The sequence below is a fragment of the Carcharodon carcharias genome, chromosome 15 (genome assembly GCF_017639515.1).
Source record: "Carcharodon carcharias isolate sCarCar2 chromosome 15, sCarCar2.pri, whole genome shotgun sequence".
Taxonomy (NCBI): Eukaryota; Metazoa; Chordata; class Chondrichthyes; order Lamniformes; family Lamnidae; genus Carcharodon; species Carcharodon carcharias.
The window spans coordinates 105,313,672-105,329,305 of record NC_054481.1 but is presented as its reverse complement, the minus strand read 5'-3'; the positions used below and the strand labels follow the sequence as shown (position 1 = coordinate 105,329,305).

The 15,634-nt window shown below is 39.8% G+C and overlaps 1 protein-coding gene across 8 annotated transcripts in view; it reads left to right on the top strand.

The window, feature by feature from the left end:
- The window catches only part of spen (spen family transcriptional repressor), an 88,500-nt gene extending 80,681 nt beyond the window's left edge, over positions 1–7,819 (top strand). For all 8 annotated transcript variants that reach the window (XM_041207245.1, XM_041207240.1, XM_041207238.1 and 5 more), the window contains 4 exons: positions 4,132–4,557; positions 5,169–5,363; positions 5,521–5,679; positions 6,494–7,819. In XM_041207245.1, the coding sequence (XP_041063179.1) occupies positions 4,132–4,557; positions 5,169–5,363; positions 5,521–5,679; positions 6,494–6,625 (912 nt within the window). In that variant the 3' untranslated portion in view covers positions 6,626–7,819. The remainder of the gene's footprint in view (positions 1–4,131; positions 4,558–5,168; positions 5,364–5,520; positions 5,680–6,493) is intronic.
- The last annotated feature ends 7,815 nt before the right edge of the window (positions 7,820–15,634 follow it).

The following is a 15,634-nucleotide window of genomic DNA, read 5'->3' as shown; positions in this document are numbered from 1 at the left end:
TGGGATCAGCCAACTTTTGGGACTCAGCCACTGCCACTCTTGTTCGTTTTTAAGATGTGCAAGTTCCCGTAGCTAGTTTACTTCAACAGAATTTTAGAATTGTAAAACATAGAAGGAGGCCATTTGGTTCATTGTGCCTGTGTCAGTTCTTTGAAAGAGCAGTCCAATTAGTCCCAGCCCTCTGATTTTCCCCATAGCACTGCAATTTCTCCCCTTTGAGTATTTATCCAATTTCCTTCTGAATATGCTTCCATTACCTTTTTCAGGCAGGTACATTCAGATCATCATTACTCACTAATTAAAAAAATGTTTCCTCATTTCACTTCTGGCTCTTTTGCACGTTACGTGTTTGTCCCCGGTTGCCAACACTTCTGCCAGTGGAAAATTTGTTTACTCTATCGAACCCCTTCACGACTTTGAACGTCTTTATTAAATATTCTCATAATCTTCTCTGCTCTAAGGAGTAAAATCCCAGTTTCTTTAGCCATTCCACGTAATTGAAGTCCCTCATCCGTAGTACCATTCTAGTAAATTCTCTGCATCCTCTCAGAAGCCTTGACATCCTTCCTAAAGTTCGATGCCCAGAATTGGATGTAATACTCCACCTGGGACCTACCAATAATTTAAAATGATTTAGCACAACTTCATTGTTTTTGCACTTCCTACTCATACACTGTCACCCCTGGAGCCTCTTATCCTGGATCTGTACTTGGCCGCTCATATTTCTAGTCTGCTCCTTGGCGACTCTTCCAAAAACACAATATATGTAGAACATACTACATATATTGTGACATCCAGATGTACCTCAACACCAGTTCTACCTCGACACTACCTCTCCTGACCTCACTACTGCCTCCTAATTTATCATGCTATTTGTCTGATATCCAGAATTGGATGAGCAGAAATTCCTCCAACTAGATAATGGGAAGACTGAAACCATTGTCTTAAGCCCCCGACACCAATTCCGTCCATTTCCCAAGCCACTGTTTGAGGTTGAGTCAGATTGTTAGCAATCCATTCGACCCTGAGTTGAACTTACATACTCAATCTATCGCCAAGACTGTCCATCTCCACCTTGTCTGTCTCTGCATCTGCCTCAGCTCATCTGCTACTGAAATTTGTAGAATCATTGATTGGATACAGCATAGGAGGAGGCTATTTGGCCTGTTGTGTCCATGCTGCTTTTCTCGAGCAAATCAGCTAGCCCACACCCTTCCCCTTTCTTCGTAGCCCCGCAATTGTTTTCAGGTAATTACCCAATTACCTTTTGAAAGCCATGATTCTGCCTCTAGCACACTCTCAAGTAGTGCATTCCAGAACCTAACCACACACTGCATGGATAGGTTTTTCCTCATGTCACCGTTAGTGCTTTTGCTATTCACCTTAAGTCACTATCCCTGGTTCTTGACTTTTCAGCCAACAGAAACAGTTTCTACCTATCTACTCTGTACAGGCACCTCTATCAAATGACCTCTCAATGATCTCTTCTCTAAGGAGAACAACCCCAGCTTCTCCAGTCTATGCACGTAACTGAAGTGCCTCATTCCTGAAACCATTCTCCTAAATTTTTTCTAATATCTTCACTTCCTTCCTAAGGTGCAGTGCCATTTTCATAGCTAACCTAAACCATATACTAGTATCACTGTTCCCTAATTGTCCCCCTACTGATATGTTTTCCACTTGACAAAGCTCCAGAACCAGTTCTAGCATTGCCTCACCTGTCTTTGGATCAGAATTGTACTGGTAGAAAATTCTTCTGAATATACTTCGGAAACTCCTCCCCCTCTCTGCCCTTTACTATCCAGCCTGAAAAGAAAAGACTTGCATCTAACTAGCACTTTTCATAACCACTGGACATCTCAAAGTGCTTTACAGCCAATGACATACTCTTCAAGTGTAGCTACTGTTGTAATGTTGTAATAGAAGCCAAACCCAAACAGCAATGAGATAATGATCAGATAATCTGTTTTATTGATGTTGATTGAGGGATAAATATTGACCAAGACACTGGGGGAATGGCTCCTGGCATTCTTAGAATAGAATCTTGGCATCTTTTGCATTTCCTTGATAGGGTGGTATGGGGTTTTGGTTTAATGTCTCATCAAAAAGGTGGCACCTTTGGCAGTCTAGCATTCACTCAGTAGTGCACTGAATTGTGAGCCTGGAGTAGGTGCTCAAGTCTCAGAGGTGGAACTTGAAGCCATGACCTTCTGACTGAGTCAAGAGCAACCAGTAAGCCAAAGATGGCACTTTAGTGTTGGCAACACTGTAAATCCTTTTTAAGTAATGTCACATTATAAGGAAATCGAGCATTTTGTGATTACTCACCACCAGAGGAATTTTATTGATGTAAGTTATTGATTTGACGATGGCTTTGATGACTAAATTGTTTCAATTTACGTTTTTCCCTTATCTTAAACATCTCTGCCGCTACAAGGCATTTTTGGCTGATACTGTGAAGATCCTGTTTTGAATTCTGTCCCTGAACACCTATGCAAAAAACATTGGAATTTGTCATATTCTGGCATTGTGTCAAAGTGACATGATTGTGGACAGTTTTGTTCTCAAGTTAAATGACAAAATAGAGCATCTTGCTCATTCATTGAATCTGCAGTTGCCCTTGGGTAAGGTTGTCAGTTCACCTAGGGTAGGGAGGGAATTGAGCAGAGAGCTGAAATAATATTCCCATCAAAGTTTGACATTGTCTTGTCAGATGATCTGCCTCCCCTTTCCCCCCACCAATTTCAGACATAGCTTCCCCCTTCCACCTGTTGGTGGTAGTATAAATTTTGCTTTCCCTATAGGACTAGCTATTTTTAAAGAAATTGGCTTAGAATTAACTGATTTTTCAAGTTTTTGAATGATTGAATGTTGTCATCATTTTGAGCATGCTTTTCGATACACTTACTGGAGTACCTTATTGTTTTTGTTCCAATTAGAAGTTCGTGCCTGTATTTTTGCCTGCTTTGCTGCAGAACCTTTTTTATCAAAGGGTGCCTCCCATATACTTGGAATTGACCTTTGGAACTGGGTCCACACTCCCATTTTGACATGAAGCAAGACGCCCCAAGCTGGAGGACTTAAACAAACATTAGTTCCTAGGCCTTCCTTGGACAAATCCTATTGCATATATATCCCTGTAAACAACCGAGAAAATTAGAACTTCCTCATTTCCCACCTGTTCTTTCTACTTTTTATGCTGAGTGTTTTTACTTGTGCTGTTCCTCTCCCCTTGAAGATACTCATCACTAATTTTTGTCACCTGTACATAACTCATGCCCTATCTCTCTCATGTGTGTCAAGCTGCACCCAGAGGATTCTTGTGGTGAGGGTCTAGGTATTTGTTATTTTATCTATGCTGATTTTCTTTTTAAGATTGACTGAAGCATTGTCAATCTGCTTCCGTTGAAGCTTTACCCTCAACAAAACCAAAATCTGTCTTCAAGAATTAAGATTTAAAATAATTAAAATCACTAACCCCTTGTGACTGAGATGCAACACATTCTCTTGGCATGGGGCTTTTATATTCCAGCTTATAGATAGATATGTAAGAGCTATTGTGCAGGAAGGCTTTTCAACACCTAGTTGATGCCGTCATCTACATTTCTTTCTTCCAAAATTTCCCCTGCCACACCACCACCAAACCATGTCATCACTTGAAATGACATGTTGGAAGGTAGTGGAAATGTTTTCCTCCATAACAGAATACCATTAGATCAGACTAGGTTACTGCAAGTTTACGTCAGTCTGTCCTGAAGGAATTTTGTTCAAGGAATTATCAGTTAAAGATCTCATTCTAGTTTTTCCACATAATGTGTGAAATTATTACCATGTTCCTGTCAAAGGCTTCAACTCAAATGCTGTAAAAGATCTGTGGGATAGAAGCTACATCTTGACATAGTGCACTCAAAACAATTAAGTCTGAAAAGACAAATCTCAGATGATTAAGGAATTAAGGAAAATCTCTTTTAGTTTTGTTGAGAGCATATTTCAGATTGATTTGGAGGTCCTACTCATAGACTCAGTCTTAATGTATATATATATATAACTTGGCGGTTGCGGGGAGGGGGGTGGTTTGCATACAGGAAAGTTTCCAATGCTATGTTTATAAAACTATCTATTATTTAATAGGGTATTTCAGAAGGGGAACATGTACACCCTGGCCAGAGAAGTAAAACTCCACAAATATCCCAGGATACCAAGGGATCTGCAGCTCCTGAGCATCCTCATCATGTATCTATCACCAGACTACCAGGGCAGATGGAACTGCACTCACCTCATCTGCAGCATCTACAGAGGGAGAGGGTACAACCAGAAGCTAATCCAACTTCTTATCCTTCTCCAACTGGAGTGTCCATGCCAATCAAACATGAACTATCCTCACCACACCAGCCCCCAACTCCAAAACAACCATCTTTTATCTCCACACAATCCTCAACACCAGGAGCAGCCCCACCACCTGTGATGTCCAGGCCGGATCCTCAAACCACTGGAAAGCAGGAACCACAGCCACCGTCAGGTTCACAGAGACCTGTGGACATGGTGCAGCTTCTAACAGTAAGCATGAATTCCATTGCGTAGTTAAAAAGACTAGCTTTTATTTATCAATGTAAAAGAATTTTAAATTATATCAACCCAAGGTTTGCAAATCATTTGTAAAATGTCAAGTTTGAATATAGACTTGAGTAAAGTGGCATCAGTCTGTTTCCCCCTTGGTCATAACTGTTCCCTTTTCTACATTTATCTCTCAGCTTTATTTTATGACCCTTTACTTTTCATCCGCTCCAATTGGTTTCATACTTTCATCTAGTCAATTTTTTTTCATTTGGTATGTTTTCTAAAACATTTTTATTCCTCTAACTTGCGACTTAATTAGAGGAATAAACTACTTTTAAATGAAAACTTCCTTGAAACATTGAGGAATATTCTAATTAGGTGAGTAATCTACCATGTTTAGGTGAAAAAAATTCCCTTAACTATTACCTCTCATTTCAATGGTTTCTCCCACTTGTACTGGCTGTATAAATGTCCTTCATATTCATGGGTTTTCATATCAGTTCAGGGAAGATGTCATATCTTTAGAGGGTCTGCATGGATAGCACTTGAAATGCTGCAGGATTAAAGGACTGTTAAGTGTGATTTACATTTTAAAATGTTTATCCTTTTAGAAGTACCCAATTGTATGGCAGGGGTTGCTAGCTCTGAAGAATGACACAGCAGCAGTGCAGCTACATTTTGTGTCTGGCAACAATGTGCTAGCCCATCGGTCACTTCCAGCACCTGAGGGCGGGCCTCCTCTCAGAATTGCTCAGCGCATGCGGTTGGAGGCAACGCAGCTGGAAGGTGTAGCACGCAGAATGACGGTAAGTGACTTTACAAGCGGTAGCCATGCTGAAGTGCAGTGAATGTTCTTTCTTTTTAACACAGTGTCGGTAACAATATGACTGTAATTTAGGCAGGTGCAGGGTAGGAAATAACTGTTGGAATAAAGACTACCTGACAATTTTTTTTGTTTTCTAGGTGGAAACTGATTACTGCTTATTGTTGGCTTTACCATGTGGTCGTGATCAGGAAGATGTAGTGAGTCAAACAGAGTCATTGAAGGCTGGTTTTATTAGCTATCTACAACTCAAACAAGCTGCTGGAATCATCAATGTTCCAAATCCTGGCTCAAATCAGGTATATGATCAAACAGAAATTTACTATTTGCATGATTTTTGTCCACTCTGGGGGCAGAACAGGAGATGAATGAATGTTGGGATGCAGATCGTATCATCCACCCAGGAGTGACTGATTATTGCCCTCTGACTTAGTCTTTTATGCTGTATCAATGCTATCATTTTGAATTAGCTTTGCTGCAGCAACTGGAAATACCATAATGTCCCCAGCAAGCAAAGAGAACTCTGGAATGCAGCCAAGCAGCATCACAGGAATGTAAACCTTTCCAATGGGCTGTAGGAACTGGCTATTTCCATTTTGCAGTGGGATGCTGTGTGCTTCAGGCAGAGGCATTCCATAGCAGAAAGGCAGGTGACTCTTTCCTTCCTTGCTCTAGTCTCTCCCTTTCCGCACCAAAATTGAGTAGTTTTACCTTTTTTTCTATTAACATATGCCTTCTTTTCTTGACCAGTTTGAACTGCAGGCCTCTCTCCCCCATTGTATGATTTTCCCAGTTAACTGAATTTCAGAAGAGGAATCTGGTCAGTTAAGAAATTGTGGATACTGATGGATTCAAAGGGGAGGGTTTCATTTTTGAGATTTCTCGCATGAGTGCTTGAATAAGGCTGTTGTTTGCACCTCCTCAACTAATTAAGATAGAATCTTTGTTAGTGAGCCAACGTTTGGCATTTCAAAATGAAACATAGTTTGAAATTTGTTGGGAATTATTTTATGTTGAAATTTTTTGTGGTAGTTCTTATTCTATAGAAAATCTGCCAATGTTTTTATGTTTTGGAGGCTACACCCACTGATCTTGTGCCTTTTCTCTTTGCAGCCTGCTTATGTTCTTCAGATATTCCCACCCTGTGAATTCTCTGAAAGTCATTTGTCTCGTCTAGCCCCAGATTTGCTCGCCAGCATCTCCAACATCTCCCCTCATCTAATGATCGTCATTGCTTCAGTGTGAGCATTTGGTTTGCTCTCCTTTTTAATCTTGGACTCCGTTACACTGCCAACTGCCAATCTTCTTCCAAGCAGGGCCCGATTTGGACAATGGGCAGCTACGTGTTTACAATGTTTCCAGTCCTGGGCGAACTGGTGGGCTCCAGTGGCAGAGTGGAAACCCCTCTATGTAATCCTGCACTCTCGGCGATTCCTGTTTATGTGAATTGGGATTACCATTGCACTATATTAGTGACTTGGTGACTGTATGGCAGTAGATTGCTATGGATCTTATCATGGTAGCATCCTGGACCCCCTCTGATGGACTTGAAGGCAGGACCTCAGAATCCCTACCTGTTTCAGCAGGGCCAGAGTTGGGATGCTTTTCAACCCCACCTTCAGTTGTAATGATCAACTTTTTCCTTTTGTAAATCTCCTTTCTTCGAAAAGGAATCAAATGGGCTGATTACTGAGAGAAGAGGGATGAACAGTTTAAGCTGAAAAGGGAAATAAAGCTGGTGGGAAATGCTGAATCCTTGGAACCATGAATTCAAACTTTACTGAGATGAAAAAAACATACAATTTTACCTGTGCCAAAATGCATTTTCAGAGAAATCTTATTTTCATATGCGGACTTTGTACTTTCATTCATTCTTAAGTGCGCTTCACTACTCCCTAACGCTGCCCTTCAAGATGTGAGAGTATTTTATGCTTGTCAGGACATCTGTTCAGTCTCATTAATTTATAAATTCTTTCCACAGTCCTTCCTTTGTTTTTTTTTTTATCTTTTGTTGTTTGGAGCGATCCGAGTCTGATTTAAGCCAATGTGGTGAAAAATGGTCTCCAATACGCAGCAAAAACTGGTACTGAGTAAACAAGCCCCCCTACTCCAAATAGGACGGGGATGCAAGGGGACTGGTACTCCCAAGAAAACAGGGGCTGCGTTGTCTGAGCCAGCCATGAATGCTGTAACTACCTACCCAGCAGCAAGCAGTCTCCTTGTACTTTTTAATGGCGTTTGTACATAGTACTTTTGGAATTCTGTGCTTTGGTCTGATCTGATTAACTTGTGTAAAAAGAAAGGAAACCCCAAACCCCCCCAGACTTGAACCGTGTTACACAGTGCTGTAAATATTTGTAAAACTCAAAACAATTCTTTCATGGTAATGTTGAAGGCACTTATAATTTTGATACACAGAATAAAAATCTTAGCACATTATAGAACTTATGGCAGCATTCTCTCTGTACTGAGCATGTAAATAGCCTGCCAGCTGGCATTTAGTCCCTTGACAGCCAACATTTTCAGGTGGGCTGTAAAGATATAACTACCTTTTTGATGAGTGGATAATTGTTAAAATGTCTTACCGAATGTCTTGTCAACATCACTTGCTTTTCCTTGCATACTCCACACAACTGTGGTAACTGCATCTTCTGGAATTACGTTGTGACCATAGATTCCTCTAAAGTGATTTCAAGGAGTAGCTCTAGTAATGAATGTGTTAATTCTGACACCAAGAGTGTAAGGAATGATGTGCTTGTATAACTGTATATAACTATACTGTTAATGCACTGGGAGCAACTAGAGAAAGTAGTACCATTTTGCTCAATCTAAAAAATGTGTATTTCTTTCCTGGTTTTAACTCCTTCCCTGTTGATCTGATTGGTTGTGTAGGCAAGGAAACAGCTGATCCATCTTCTCTTTTATATATGGCGATGGAGTGGAGACATCTCATTGGGGCTGCCCTGGTAGTCTGCTATCTTTATGATGTCAAGTTATCAACAACTGCACTAGTACATGTCTAACACGTTTCCACAATTGAAATTGCAATTTAACGGAGTGAACTATTTTTTAAAAAAATTGGTAGAGGTACCAATACCTCTATTGGTATAGAGGTCAATGTTTGGAAAACTTGAGGAGTAATTTGTGTTGTGCACGTGCTAGGAGAACACTAAGTCTTTAAACTATTTTACTAATTAAAAATTTGATGTGTGTTAGTCAAATGTTAAGTGTAGTAATCCTAAACCAGGAATGTGGGGAACCAGGTTTTTCAAAACCAATGGTTGATTTGAACTTTTGAAGTCACCAAAACCTAAAATCGAACATCATCAGAATTTTATAATTTAGTTTAATTAATTCTCTGAATTAAGGTGCTTTATGCATTTCTCTAATTCTGGTTTATCATGTTTATAATTGTCATAAAATCATTGTTTAAGCTTTAAAGGGTTCTAGTTATGAGAAAAGTTACGCCTTTTTTGTAAGGATTAGCTGTTCCTGGTATTCTTATTACTGGGCTGAACCATCACAGCTGCTTCAGAAACACTTGGTTATCTTTGTTCAGAAGAAATTGTGGATAAAAACCTGTTGTGCTTGCACCATTTACATAGTTGGTGTTTGGAGATGGATCTTATCTTTGCAAATCTGGTACAGCAGATCCTGTGCACATTACACTCTTATAACATCAGGACACTTTGTACTGTATGTATCTTTGTTTACCAGGCAGTTACTAGGAGCAGCCATAAACAAGAGTGTTTTAAATTTATAAATGGATGTCGAGATCAGATCATGCAGTCCCTGCAACAAGATAAAACCATGATCTGAGGCTGTGACCCTTAGCAGAGTCCGTCAAAGTCTGTTTAAATTCTTGGTGGGTACCATAAACAGGATATCAGTTAGCAAATAAAACCTACCTTGGATCAGATCAGTACACTTTGAAATCAAGACACAAGTTGGAGACAGGCTTCCCTGATAGTTCAGTGGATTTTATTTGAGTAGCTGAGCCACATGGCCCAGTAAGGGATCCATGTTCAGTCTCTGGTCTGTGCTGAGTTGACCTCAAGTGGGACAGTGGTAGGGTCTATAGACTTGACTTCTGTATTTTTGTGATTGGGAGATGGATATCATCAAGGATTCCTGCTGCTGATTATTATTCAGTTACTGCTGTTGGAAGCGTGTGCACAAATGTAGAGATATTGGGTAAGACTTGGCTATGCCAGCCCTTAGTCTACTGCCATTCATCATCAGAGTTCACACTTGGAAAAGGTAGCAGAGGGAGATCTGTGGTCTGTGCTGAGTTAGCTGATTGCAGCTCAACTGATGCCCACCACTGTCGACTAGTCTCTCAACACTCACTAGGCTCACATGAAGATTGGCCACTGGAGCAATATAATGGAGGGCTGCCAGTATCTGTGGAACTGTACCCAACCATATTAGAAGTTCACGAGGAAGGGAGAACATTTGGGGGGTAAATAATAGGAAAACATGAAATTAGATGAATTGTAAGAGGTACTGATTATAGGTTACTGGTTTATTCTGTATTGCTATATTATATCAGGATGTTGTCACTGTATCTCTCCATTTAAATCTCCCATGATTTGCAACTGTTTTTGTAACTGATATATCTACATTTAGACCTGATTTTTTTTTTAAATTGACATACTGTGAAAGATTCTGTTGCAATCATTAGCTGTTTTACTCTTCTTCCCTCCACACACCCACCCCAGTGATAGGTTTGAAATGTTGAGTGCCATAGTTTTAGAATTTTTTTAAAGAATGGTTTGAATTTGAAATTTCAAAAAATGAAATATTTTGGACCACTAACCAAAATCTAATCTCATTCCTACTGATAATAGAGAAGCTGCTCCTTGAAACTAAAAAAATTGTATGGTTTGGCTTATTTTTAAGTGGTATTGGTAACAAAACTTATCTTTTTTACTGAGGCTATGATAGTTTACCCCACCTGCACCCCCATACAAATTTGTCCATGGTTGTCCTATTTACTGCCTCCACTTCTTGCTGCCCCACAGCCTGATGCACTCTATATAGAATTTCTTGAGATCACTTTGAATTTACTTGAGTTAGTGCCAGGAGCCTCATAATCAATCCAAAGATTACAGCCATGAAGTTGTCTTCATTCGTGCAATCTCATGCCAATCTCCCTGTTCTAGTCCCTTACAAAATGCGATCTGCATTCCTGTGCTACCAGTACAACCAAAGTCCAGACACACGTCAATTTCACGAAAACATCTATCAATATTGTGTCTAAGGAATTCCAATTTTTTAAAGTTATCCTTGATATGGGTAAATGTGAATTCCTAGTTGCTCTCAAGAGGATGACTGGCTGGTTAGATACAACTGAATGGCGTCAACAACATTGGGTATGACGAGTCGCATATAGGTCAGACTGGGTAACGATTTCGTCCCTGAAGGACATTAAGGAACCAGTTATGTTTTTATGACAATCCAACAGCTACATGGCCATTTTAATGATATCAGCTTCTTGTTCATAACTTTTTAACATTGAATTCAAATTCTCAAACTGCCATGATGGGATTTGAATGCATGTTCCCTCGATGGCTAGTCCACTTAACATAACCACTACAGTACTATACCTCCATAAATTAATGCAGTTGCCTAGACTCCAACAGTTTGTCCATATATCTACTAACATTGGATGTTATGGTGTTTCCTTAGACTGCAAAACTATTTGGATAAAGGCTCCCGTAAATCTAAGGATATTTTCTTTGGAATCTTTGAATCCTACAGCAAAGAAGGAAGCCTTCTGGCCTGCCATGACTGTTTGAAAGAACTACCCAATTTAGTCCTACACCCCAGCCTTTTCTTAAGATCATACGAAATAGGAGCAGGAGTAGCCCATTCAGCCCATTGAGCTTGCTCCCCCATTCAATAAGATCATGGCTGATCTGATTGTGGCCTTAACTCCACTTTCCTGTCTGTCCTTCATAACCCTCAACTCCTTTGTCAATCAAATCTGTCTAACTCATTCTTTAATATATTCAATGACCCAGGCTCAACTCTCTGTGGAAGAGAGTTCCAAAGATTAACAACCCTCAAAAGAAATTCCTCCTCAACTCCGCCTTAAATGGTGTCTTATTTTCAAACTGTGCCCCCTAGTTCTAGATTCCCCCGCGAGGGGAAACATCCTGTCAGCATCTACCCTGTCAAGCCCCCTCAGAATCTTATGTTTCAGTAAAATCACCTCTCATTCTTCTAAACTCCCGATAGTATAGGCGCAACCTGCTCAACCTTTCCTAATAAGACAACCCCTTCATCCCAGGAATCAGCCTAGTGAAATTCCTCTGAACCAGAATTTGCAACAAGGTAAAAACAAAAAAACTGCGGATGCTGGAAATCCAAAATAAAAACGGAATTACCTGGAAAAACTCAGCAGGTCTGGCAGCATCGGCGGAGAAGAAAAGAGTTGACGTTTCGAGCCCTCATCTCAAGTTCTGTTGAAGGGTCATGAGGACTCGAAACGTCAACTCTTTTCTTCTCCGCCGATGCTGCCAGACCTGCTGAGTTTTTCCAGGTAATTCTGTTTTTGCAACAAGGTAGATGATTTAAAGGCACAAATAGAGGTAAATGAGTATGATATAATTGCCATTATGGAAATGGCTACAGGGTGACTAAGACTGGGAACTGAATATTCAAGGATATTCAAAGTTGAGGAAATACAGGCAAAAAGGATAAGGAGGTGGTGTTGTGCTGATAAGGGATGGGATCAGTACATTAGTAAGGGAGGATCTCAAATTGGAAGAACAATATGTGAACAATATAGTTCTGTCGAAGGGTCATGAGGACTCGAAACGTCAACTCTTTTCTTCTCTGCCGATGCTGCCAGACCTGTTGAGTTTTTCCAGGTAATTCTGTGTTGTTTTGGATTTCCAGCATCCGCAGTTTTTTTGTTTTTTGTTTTTAATATGTGAAATCTGTTGGATGGAGCTAAGAAACAGCAAGGGGCACCAAACATTGTTAGGAGTTGTTAATAGGCCACCAAACAATAGTAGTAGTGTGGGGCATGGTATTAAGCAGGAGATTAGAGAAGCATGTAGCATGGGTAATAGAGTAATTGTGGGTGACTTCAATCTGCATGAAGGCTGGGTAAACATAATGAGCACTAATGCTGTGGAGAATGAGTTTCTGGAGTTTGTTCAGGATGGCTTTCTAGAGCAGTATGTTGAGGAATTGACTAGAGAACAAGCTATTTTCGATCTCATGTCATGAGAAAACCAGTTAATAATCTTGTTGTAAAAGAACCTTCAGGGATGAGTGACAATAATATGATAGAATTTTACATTATGTATGAAAGTGAGGTGGTTCAATCTGAAGCCAGGGTGTTAAATTTGAACAGAAATTATGAAGGTATGAGGGACAAATTGGCTGAGGTGGATTGGGAAAATACGTTAAAAGGTATGGTGGTATATAGGCAATAGATAGTATTCAAAGAACTATTACATTGTTTACAGCAACTGTACTTTCCTTCAAGTCACAAAAACCCTAAAAGAACAGTCAATCAACCATGGCTAACAAAGCAAGTTAGGGATTGTGTAACATTAGAAGAAAAAGCCTATGAAGCTGCCAGAAATAGTAGTAAACCTGAGGACTGGGAGGATTTTAGAATACGGCAGAGGGACCAAGAAACTGATAAAAGGGAGAATAGGATATGGATGTAAACTAGTAGCTTCTATAGGAACGCAAAAAGATGTTTCGCTAAAAAAAAATTAGTATTATAGGCAGAGTCTGGAGAATTTATAATGGGGAATAGAGAAGTGGCAGAGAAGCTAAATGGTTACTTTATCTGTCTTCACTGAGGAAGATAGAAGAAATGTTGCAGAATTAGAGATCCAAAGGGCTAGGGAGAATGAGGAATTGAAGGAAATTAGTATCAATAAGAAGGTTGTATTGGGTGTCCTCATCAATAAGTCACTGAAAGCTAACATGCAGGTGCAGCAAGCAATTAGGAAGGCTAATGGTGCGTTAGCCTTTATCATGAGGATTTGAGTACAGGAGTAGTGAAGTCTTGCTTCAATTGTATAGAACCCTGATTAGACTGCATTTGGAATACTGTGTGCAGTTTTGGTCCCCTTACCTTAGGAAGGATATTATTGCCATAGAGGGAATGCAACAAAGGTTCACCAAACTTGTTCCCAGCCTGGCAGGACTGTCATATGAAGAGAGATTGGGTAAATTTGGCCTGTATTCTCTAGAGTTTCGAAGAATGAGAGATGATCTTGTTGAAACATACAAAATACTAAAAGGGATGGACAGGGTAGATGCAGGTAAGACATTTTCCCTGATTGGGGAGTCAAGAATCAGGGGACACAATTTCAAAATAAGGGGACCAAGATTAGAAATGTTCTCTGCCCCAGAGTGCTATGGAAGCTCAGTCATTGAGTATGTTTAAAGAAGAGATTGACAGATTTCTAAATACCAATGACAAAGGGATATGGGGGATAGTGTGGGAAAAAGGCATTAAAGTGGATGATCAGCCATGATCGTATTGAATGGTGGAGCAGGCTCAATGGCCTACTCCTGTTCCTATGAAGTGCCTCCAATGCAAGTATATCATTCCTTAGGTAAGGAGACTAAAACTGTACACAGTACCAATACCCTGTCCGGCTGCAGCGAGATATCCCTACTTTTATACTCCATCCCTCTTGCAATAAAGGCAAACATTCCATTTGCCTTTTTAACTACTTGTACCTGCATGCTAATTTTTTGTGATTCATGTACAAGGACACCCAGTTCTCTTTGTACTGCAGCATTCTGCAGTTTCTTGCCATTTAAATAATATTTTCTTTTCTATTCTTCCTGCCAAAGTGGACAACCTCACATTTTCCCACACTATACTCCATCTGCCAATTTTTGTTCACTTACTGACTTAACCTATCTATATCCCTTTGCAGACTCTGTATCGTCCTCAAAACTTGCTTTCCTACCTATCTTTGTATCATCAGCAAATTTAGCTACAATACAGTTGTTCCCTTCATCCACGTCATTAATATAGATCATAAATAATTGAGGCCCCAGCACTGATCCCTGCGGCCCTCCACTAGTTACAGTTTGCCAACATGAAAATGACCTATTTATCCCGACTTTGTTTCTTGTTCGTTAGCTGTTCACTATCCGTGCTAATGTATCACCCCCAAACACCTGTGAGCTTTCATCTTGTATAATAACTTTTAATGTGGCACCTTTATTGAATACCTTTTAGAAATCCAAATACACAACATCTACTGATTTCCCTTTTATCCACCTTGCTTATTACATCCTCAAGGAACTCTAATATATTTGTCAAACATGATTTCCCATTTACAAAACAATGTTGACACTTCCTGATTATATTATGATCTTCTAACTGTCCTGCTACCGCCTCCTTAGTAATGGATTCTGGCAGATGTTAGACCAACTGGTCTATAGTTTCCTGCTTTGTGATACCCTCCTTTCTTGAATAGTGGTGTTAGAATTACCATTTTCCAATCCACTGGGTCCTTTCCAGAACCTAAGGAAATTTGGAAGATGACAACCAATGCATCCACTATCTCTGTAGCCATTCCTTTAAGTCCCTAGGATGCAGGCCATCAGGTCCAGGGGACTTTACAACCTTAAGTAGGATTAGTTTTTATAGTACTTTTTCTCTAGTGATTGTGATTGTTTTAAGTTCCTCTCTTTTGCCTCTTGATTTTCTACTATTCTTGAGATGCTTTCTGTGTCTTCCACTAGAGAGACAGATACAAAATACTTGTTCAAAGTCTCTGCTATTTCCTTGTTTCCCATTAATAATTCTCCAGTCTCATTCTCTAAAGGACCAATGCTTACTTTAGCTACTCTCTTTTTATATACTTGTAAAAGCTTTTACTGTCCAGTTTTTATATTTCTTGCTTGTTTTCTCTCATACTGCAATTTCTTCCTCTTTACTTTTTTTGTGATCTTTTGATTTCTAAAATTATCCCAACATTCTGAGCTGCCACTAATCTTTGCAGCATTGTACATCCTTCAGTTTGATTCAATCCTTAATTTCCTTAGCCACAGATGGTGCATTCTTCTCATAGCATCTTTCCCCATAACCCTGCAAATTAATCTTGTTCAAGTACATGTCCGGTTGTCTTTCGAAAGTTACAATGGAATCTGATTCCACCACCTTCAAAGATTTCTACATATGTATCCTCTGGTTCAACATTACAACAGTGACTACACTTTAAAAAGCACTTAATTGACGGTAAATTGTTTTGGGGC